The sequence below is a fragment of the Chaetura pelagica genome, unplaced genomic scaffold, assembly GCF_000747805.2.
Source record: "Chaetura pelagica isolate M959 unplaced genomic scaffold, ChaPel_1.0 scaffold526, whole genome shotgun sequence".
Taxonomy (NCBI): domain Eukaryota; kingdom Metazoa; phylum Chordata; class Aves; order Apodiformes; family Apodidae; genus Chaetura; species Chaetura pelagica.
Window position 1 is genome coordinate 13530 of NW_009953500.1, and position 8836 is coordinate 22365.

Here is an 8836-nt window from a genome sequence, read left to right on the forward strand (position 1 = left end):
CTGGGGATGGGGCCAGGGGCTCCTGCCCTAGCAGCTCAGCACAGGTCATGAGGAAGGGGATCAGAGCCTGCCTGGGGGGCTGTGAGGAAACCAAAACAAAAAGCAAACAAAGAGCCTGGGAGAGGAAGCACCTGTCCCTGGTGACCTTGCCTGGTTTGCTTCTCTCTGTGCCTCAGTTTCCCCACCTGCCAGGCAGTGTTTGCCTCGGTAAGAGGTTTCAAACACCATCGAGTCCTTTCCTTCCCCCCAGGGCTGAGCACACCCTCTCACTGGGCCAGCGGGGGGGCTCTGCTGGCTGGGGACACAGTGCCACTCGGGGGGGCTGTGAGACCCCCACCCGCACGTCCTCCCGCCCCGCGCTCTGCTCCGCTGGGGATGGGGCCAGGGGCTCCTGCCCTAGCAGCTCAGCACAGGTCATGAGGAAGGGGATCAGAGCCTGCCTGGGGGGCTGTGAGGAAACCAAAACAAAAAGCAAACAAAGAGCCTGGGAGAGGAAGCACCTGTCCCTGGTGACCTTGCCTGGTTTGCTTCTCTCTGTGCCTCAGTTTCCCCACCTGCCAGGCAGTGTTTGCCTCGGTAAGAGGTTTCAAACACCATCGAGTCCTTTCCTTCCCCCCAGGGCTGAGCACACCCTCTCACTGGGCCAGCGGGGGGGCTCTGCTGGCTGGGGACACAGTGGCACCCGGGGGGGCTGTGAGACCCCCACCCTGCAGGGCTGGGTCACAGAGCTCCTTCTCCATGGGCCTGGGAACAGGTTCAGCTGCAGGGCTCCCTGCAAGGCAGTCGCAGGGACCACGTTCCCTTCTGGCAGCAGGAGCAGGGAGCGATTCGCGTGCAGGTTCCCAGCCATAAACCTTATCTGCGCAGAGACGCGGAAACGATTGCTGATAACGAAGCTCCGAGCTGATAAGAGGGAGGGACTGATCTGCGGGTCCCTCCAGCCCTTGTCTTGCAGCAGGGACGTGGTGGGTCCTTCCTGCCAGCGTTCCTTCTTGCTGTTTCTCTGTAGAGCATCCTCGTTAACTGGACGAAGGGCTTCAAGTGCAGCAGCGTGGAGGGGAAGGACGTGGTGTCGCTGCTGCGCAAGTCCATCAAGAAGAGAGGGGTAAGAGGCTGGGCAGGTCTGTCACCTCCCAGGCTGGTGGGTCACCCCCCGGAGTGGTGGGACCAGAGCACACCCTTCCCTGGGACAGGACATTTATAGAGCTCCCCACCTTGGCTCTCTGGTGACAGCAGAGATGTTTCAGTCTGATTTTGGACCCGCTGACTCAATCTTTCTCCTGTCCACCATCTCAGGACTTTGACATTGACATTGTAGCTGTGGTGAACGACACGGTCGGGACCATGATGACCTGTGGCTACGATGATCATCACTGTGAAGTTGGCCTCATTGTTGGTGAGCTGCAGCAAGGGGGGAGAACTGGGGTCTGTCTCACCATGAACTCCAGAAGGAGCTCATGGTTCTTGCAGATTTCAGGGTCTTTTGGGGAATAAGAAATGTTTGTTTTCTTCTATCTTTGCTTTCTCTGGTGCGTTTGGCTGTTGCTAATTATGGGGAATGAGGGGAGGGCAGCACCTCGCTCACCACATCTCCATGCTTGGTTCAGGTACTGGTACCAACGCCTGCTACATGGAGGAGATGAGGCACATTGACCTGGTGGAAGGGGATGAAGGTCGGATGTGCATCAACATGGAGTGGGGGGCCTTTGGTGACGATGGTGTGCTCAACGACATCCGGACCGAGTTTGACCGCGAGATAGACATGGGCTCACTCAACCCTGGCAAACAATTGTGAGCAGATTCTTGGCTCTGGGTTTGCTCTGCATTGTCCCTCCTCCCGTTGTGCTGGCCATAGTGGGACCAAAGAGGTCATCCTAGTTAACTGGGTCACCACATCCTCTGCTGTGCCAGCTACACCAATGCAAAGGGGCTGCGTCACAAATTTGGGTTGGTATGACCAACCCACTCAACACCCCTTCTCTTCTCCAGCCTTTCACTTCACTGGGTTGATTTCTGCCAATGAAATTACCTGCCAGCCAAGGCAAACACCTCCACCTAATTTCCACATCCAAGTCCTACAGATCTCCCATGCCCCAGATGGCTTCTGGCAGCACGAGTGGGGTTGGTGGGGGTCTACACAACCTGACAGACCCCCCCTGCAGGTTGCCACAAGTTCTCCTTGCAGGATGGTGGTTATGTCAATGTGGCTTTATTTTCTCAGTGATGGGATAAACTGCTCTGGCAAGAGATTATCTAGATTGCATTTGAGCCTGGAAGGGTGCCAAATGTTTTTAAGGTCAACCTCATGGCACAGGCAGCCCAACAGATGCATCTTGTGCTTCCCCTGTTGGCAGGTTTGAGAAGATGATCAGCGGGATGTACATGGGAGAGCTGGTCAGGCTGATCCTGGTGAAGATGGCCAAGGAAGGGCTCTTGTTTGGAGGAAAGCTCACACCAGACCTGCTCACTACTGGCCACTTTGAGACCAGATACGTCTCTGCTATTGAGAAGTAAGTAGGATCTGAGTTTCTTGGGGTCCCATTCCCCTGGAGAGAAAAAAAGGACTCATCACAGGGCTACGGGCTGAGGAAACCAGGACACTTCGGGTGGCCAAAGCTGGATTTCCAGGCACGAATCCTTTTTTCTTCTATGACGTGCAGGGAGAAAGAAGGGCTGCAGAAGGCCCAGGAGATCCTCATCAAGCTGGGCCTGGAGCCATCTCATGAAGACTGTGTGGCCACCCACCGCATCTGCCAGATCGTCTCCACCCGCTCGGCCAACCTGTGCGGGGCCACCCTGGCCGCCGTGCTGCGCCGCATCAAGGAGAACAAGGGGGTGGAGAGGCTGCGCTCCACGGTCGGCGTGGATGGCTCTGTCTACAAGAAGCATCCTCAGTAAGTCCCTGAATCACAGAATGGTGAGGTTGGAAGGGACCTCTGGAGATCATCGAGTCCAAGCCTCTAGCTAGAGCAGGGTCACCCAGGGCAGGTCGCTCAGAAAGGCATCCAGGTGGGTCTTGGAGGTGTCCAGAGGAGACTCCACAGCCTCTCTGGGCAGCCTGTCCCAGTGTCACCCTCACAGTAAAGTTTTTCCTCATGTTGAGGTGGAACTTCCCATGTTCCAGTTTGTGTTCATTGCCCCATGTCCTATCACAGGGCACCACTGAGAGGAGCCTGGACCCTCCCTGACATCCCCCTTCAGATATTTGTAAATATTAATTAGATCCCCTCTCAGTCAGCTGAGCCCCAGGTCTCAGCCATCCACGATGGGCAAGGCTAGTGGGGAGAGCAGGGGAGAGAGCATCAATCTGTTCCCTCCGGCAGTGGAGAAAGCTTGGCAGAAGCAGAGCATCTCCAAATATTCCCTTGGGCACCTCTGTTTGGATGCCAAAGGAGCCCTGGTCGTGCACTACCCCAAAGGGTCTCATCAGGTCCTGTCTCCTCCGTAGCTTCGCCCGGCGCCTCCACAAGACGGTGCGGAAGCCGCACAGCCTCTCTGGTTAGCCTGTCCCAGTGTCACCCTCACAGGAAAGTTTTTCCTCATGTTGAGGTGGAACTTCCCATGTTCCAGTTTGTGTTCATTGCCCCATGTCCTATCACAGGGCACCACTGAGAGGAGCCTGGACCCTCCCTGACATCCCCCTTCAGATATTTGTAAATATTAATTAGATCCCCTCTCAGTCAGCTGAGCCCCAGGTCTCAGCCATCCACGATGGGCAAGGCTAGTGGGGAGAGCAGGGGAGAGAGCATCAATCTGTTCCCTCCGGCAGTGGAGAAAGCTTGGCAGAAGCAGAGCATCTCCAAATATTCCCTTGGGCACCTCTGTTTGGATGCCAAAGGAGCCCTGGTCGTGCACTACCCCAAAGGGTCTCATCAGGTCCTGTCTCCTCCGTAGCTTCGCCCGGCGCCTCCACAAGACGGTGCGGAAGCTGCTGCCCGACTGCGAGATCCGCTTCGTCAGGTCTGAGGATGGCAGTGGCAAAGGGGCAGCCATGGTGACAGCTGTGGCCTACAGACTGGCTGCCCAGCACAAGGCACGGCAGAAGATTTTGGAGGCACTCAAGCTGAGCTATGAGCAGCTCCTGGAAGTGAAGCAAAGGATGAGGATAGAGATGGAGAGGGGGCTGGGCAAGGAGACGCACGCAGAGGCAACGGTGAAAATGCTGCCCACCTACGTGTGCTCAACTCCTGATGGGACAGGTGATGTACCATGGCTATCAGCCCATGTATGTTCTGAGTAGGGCAAAGAGCCACCAGTGCTGCTCCCAGCATCTGCACCACTCAGGGAATGGCAGGGACCTTTGCTGTGGGCTCTTTGTGGTGGGAGTGGCACGAAGCTTTATAACCTCCAGTAAGATACCGGGAAAAGCAGCTGAGCCTCCAGGACGTTCTGCACTTGACTTCACACAAAGTCTGGCTTTCCCTGTGGTTTCTCACCACCATTGTCCTGGGCTGTGCTCCCAGTTCTGTTGGTGGCTTGGGTGTGCTCCTGCCCCTTGGCTTAAAGCCTCATGATCTCCCTGGGTCTGGAACAAACCTCTTCATCACCTTCCTACCTCCACCTACACTTCTCTATTCCCAGCCACCTCTTGCTTCCTGGTCCTCTCCCAGGAAGAAGGCAGAATTGGATCATCTTCGTGGCATGTTCAGGAGGCCCCTTGGTGGGATCTCTCTGCTAATGGTTCTCTCTTGGGTTTCAGAAAAGGGAGATTTCCTTGCCCTGGACCTGGGAGGGACCAATTTCCGGGTGCTGCTGGTGCGTGTGAGGAACGGGATGAGGCGCGGCGTCGAGATGCACAACAAGATCTACTCCATCCCAGTGGAGATCATGCAGGGGACGGGAGAGGAGGTGAGGGTGGGCAGCCAGAGGTGGAGAACTGGGACACCTTCCCTAGGGTGACAGTAGAAGCAGCAGGCAGTGGTGACCACGGGAACTGGTTTTGCCAGGCTCTTTTTTCCGGGGTGCAAAAGCAGGCATGGAGAAGCCTGGTGCTCTCCTGCCTTCAGAGCGGGAAGTTCTGCCCAAGGCTCTGGAGCTTGTGCTTTAGGAAGCTTGAAACTGTTTTTTTGGTTAGAAATGGTGTTATTCCCAGACATCACTGGTCCTCCATGAAACCCACACACTCCACAAGGGCAGATAAGCATCATTCCCATTTCCCAGGTAGAGAAACCACAACACAAGCAGTAGGAGACATCTCCAGAGACTTATTTGCAGGTGGAAAGAGTTTTGCAAACTGCTCCAGGCAGCGCTCGGGGACTGGGAGTATTTCCAGCAGACGGGCTCTGGCGATACCTTGCAGAGGGACTGGATTCCCAGGCCACCCCTGGGAAGCTGGTCACCTCCATCCCTTTTGGGTGCAGTACAGGACCTGCAAGGTGGAGGTACCATAGTGATATGACCAAGTTGTTGGTGGGGAAGAGGATGAAAGAGTAGCTGTTTCACACAGTGCAGCTGAGCAGCCTCCTGGTCCCTTCAAAGCCCTGTTGGCTTGGGAATGGATCAACATCTCCAGCAGGTCAGGCAGGTGGGCACCCAGCTGAGGTTCTTGCTGTGATGATAACGTCTCCTCTTGGCTTTGTGAAACCAGCTCTTTGACCACATCGTCCACTGCATCTCCGACTTCCTGGAATACATGGGAATGAAGGGCATATCACTCCCTCTTGGATTCACATTCTCCTTCCCTTGCCAGCAGACCAACCTGGATGAGGTAACCCCAACCCACCTGGCAGTACACATGTCGTGTAGCCAGGGCTGTCAGAGAAGCCAGATCATGCTGGAACTCCATGCACCAGCATCAGTGACCATGTGGCAGGTCAGGTAGAGACCCCAGTGAGGGGAATGGCAGGAGCTTGGACCTGATGGTGCTTCTGAAAAGCCCCTTTGCTGCATCAAAGCAAATGCAGATCCCTTGAGCTCTGGAGACAACCTAGTTGAGGCACGTGTGAGGATCTGACCTCCACATGTTGGGCAGTGCCCACCAGGAATGGGTGGCCGTGGGGTTGCTGTCCCTCCCACCCAGCCTGGGTGATTTACCATGAGGAATTTCCACCATAGGGGATTCTCCTGAAGTGGACAAAAGGTTTTAAGGCGACTGGCTGTGAAGGAGAAGATGTGGTAAACCTGCTGAAGGAGGCGATTCACAGGAGAGAGGTGAGTGTCCACGTAGCTGTGAGAAGGCTGCTCCTTGCTCCCACATCCCTGCTGTGTTTGACAATTTTAATTGGCCTGTAAAGCAAATTAATGGGCTGAGCACAGGGCTAATGAGTGTCTGAATTTTAACATCCATACTTAGTCATCACCAGAGGTTGGATTTTCAGACCCCGGAGCTAGGAGCTGGCTCCTGGCCACGGCTGGGGCAAACTTGTCTCATCATGAGCTCAGGAGACACCATGCTTGTTTTCTCAGTGCAGACCATCCAAAGCTCCTGCTGGGGGGATCCTCTGGCAGGGCTGTCCCAGCTCCTCTGCAGTTGTGTCTTGAGGTTTGAGTGTCCACCTGCAGACCCATGGGGCTGCTGGAGGTCCCGTGGGTGCCTGGAGGACTCCCACGCTCAGCAGACAGGTCCCTTCCCAGTGGTGAGAGTACGTGTAGCAAGCTGTGTCCTCCAGGAATAACCCACACAATCCCATCCCTTGGCAGGAATTTGACCTGGACGTGGTCGCGGTGGTAAATGATACAGTTGGCACCATGATGACCTGTGGGTACGAAGATCCATACTGTGAAGTTGGGCTGATAGTTGGTGAGGACTGAAACCTTCTTCTGGAGTTTCTCTGCCCACGGTCCCACCCTAGTGGGGTGCTCCTGGCTGCAGAGGGTGTCTCGAAGCTCCACTGAAAGGTGCTTCTCTCTCTGCAGGCACGGGCAGCAATGCCTGTTACATGGAGGAGATGAGGAACGTGGAGCTGGTGGAAGGGGAGGAGGGCAGGATGTGTGTCAACATGGAGTGGGGGGCGTTTGGTGACAGCGGGTGCTTGGATGACATCCGGACAGAGTTTGATGTGGCAGTGGATGAGCTGTCCCTCAACCCTGGGAAGCAAAGGTACGTGGTGGCCTTGGGGTGCTGGGAAGGGCCTCCTGATGAGGCTGGGTGTCCAGCAGCAGTTCAGTGGTGTCCCACCAGCATCTTGGGCCGATGATCAGGGCAGATTCTGGCTTTGTGACACACACACATGTCCCTTGTCCCCTGCCTGCAGGGTGGGACTGCGCTGCTGGGACTGCTCCAGGATGTCAGGCCAAGGGGCTGTGTCAGAGGCATCTGGGGTCCCAATCCAGACCCAATGTCCCCTCTTGTCCTGATGTCCAGCCTTGCCCTCTCCTTCGCAGGTTTGAGAAGATGATCAGTGGGATGTACCTGGGGGAGATCGTCCGAAACATCCTGATGGATTTCACCAAGCGAGGGCTGCTTTTCCGGGGACGGATCTCAGAGAGGCTGAAGACCAGAGGGATCTTTGAGACCAAGTTCCTGTCCCAGATAGAAAGGTGAGGTCCAACAGGTGGGGTGAGCACCTTAACAGCAGTGAGATGTAGTTTGGGGAAAGTGTTCCCAGGGCTGTTGGAGGTGCCCACAGGCTCAGTCTGCAGCCAGGATGACAAGGGAACTGTTGGGTTGGCAATACAGAAGCCTGTGTCCTCTGCCCTGGACAGAGAGGAGCCCCAGGTTAAACAGCTGTGATACTCCTTGTCCTGATGTAGCCTCACTGATTAGGATGTGACATCAGAGCCACATCCAGGCCTTAAAGCTGAGGTCAGAGGGGAGTTGTGGGGTCCCTCCTGTCAGACTCACCCAAGCCATGAGGCCCTGGGCTCTGCAGGATGTAGATAAGAAAGAGGAAGCCACGTATCAGGTTGCTCCATCTCCTAATGCCTCCTGGCCCTCGTGTCCTCCCCAGTGACTGCCTGGCCCTGCTCCAGGTCCGCTCCATCCTCCAGCATCTTGGCCTGGAGACCACCTGTGATGACAGCATCATTGTGAAGGAGGTGTGCACGGTGGTGGCCCGGCGGGCAGCTCAGCTCTGCGGGGCTGGCATGGCAGCTGTGGTGGACAAGATCCGGGAGAACCGCGGGCTGGACTTCCTCAAGGTCACGGTTGGCGTGGATGGGACGCTCTACAAGCTCCACCCTCAGTGAGTAGCTCAGGGCTGTGTGATTGTCATCCAAGGAGACTCATGCTGCCCACCTTAGGCAGGTAGGGTGCTAAGTAGGAGCTCATGTGGAAAGCTTGGGGGGTAGTTGAAGAGGAGAGGTGGCATTTTAGGGTCTTAAGGGTTGATCTAATCTTTGTCAAGGCACAGCAAGAACCAGCTGCTTCAAACCCTGCCCCCCACCAGAAGGGGCACCAAGACAGGTAACACAGCAGGGACCTCGCACCAGCAGGGGCCCAGCCCCATCTCTGGGCCAGGCTGATCCAGACATGGTGACCAGGTTCAGCCAGGAGTCCAGTTCATCAGGCTAGGGATGAGGCAGGTCCAACCCAAGGAGTCAGTCCATGATCAGCATCAAAAAGGCCCATGATCAAGCAGATGTGACAATGCCTGAGCTGAAGACAGTGTTGCTTGGACAGGGACTACAGGCACAGTGCTGAGCTTAAGTAGGGCTCAGGGGCCCGTGGATAGAGGGAGGGCTCTGAAGATCCTCCAGGTGAGGCTGGCCAGGACTAGCAGGGTTGATCAGTGCTCTCAGGGCTCTGTGGGACTAGAGAATGAGCCTGATCTGGTCCAGAGTGGAAGGAGAACATGAGGGTGTTTTGCTAAGTGTGAAGCTGAAGCATGAAGATGTATGGTTTCCACTGCCTCCTATGTGGCAGCTCTCCCTCCCTCCCTCCCTCCCTCCCTCCCTC

The 8836-nt window shown here is 56.0% G+C and overlaps 1 protein-coding gene across 1 annotated transcript in view; it reads left to right on the forward strand.

Moving 5' to 3' along the window:
- Window positions 1-8127, forward strand: part of HK2 (hexokinase 2) — an 18580-nt gene extending 10453 nt beyond the window's left edge. Inside the window, exons 5-17 of the mRNA XM_009999347.1 lie at window positions 1010-1105; window positions 1297-1396; window positions 1608-1791; window positions 2355-2510; window positions 2661-2894; window positions 3895-4199; window positions 4700-4848; window positions 5588-5707; window positions 6055-6150; window positions 6640-6739; window positions 6856-7039; window positions 7324-7479; window positions 7890-8127. Of these exons, the coding sequence (XP_009997649.1) occupies window positions 1010-1105; window positions 1297-1396; window positions 1608-1791; window positions 2355-2510; window positions 2661-2894; window positions 3895-4199; window positions 4700-4848; window positions 5588-5707; window positions 6055-6150; window positions 6640-6739; window positions 6856-7039; window positions 7324-7479; window positions 7890-8127 (2118 nt within the window). The remainder of the gene's footprint in view (window positions 1-1009; window positions 1106-1296; window positions 1397-1607; window positions 1792-2354; window positions 2511-2660; window positions 2895-3894; window positions 4200-4699; window positions 4849-5587; window positions 5708-6054; window positions 6151-6639; window positions 6740-6855; window positions 7040-7323; window positions 7480-7889) is intronic.
- The last annotated feature ends 709 nt before the right edge of the window (window positions 8128-8836 follow it).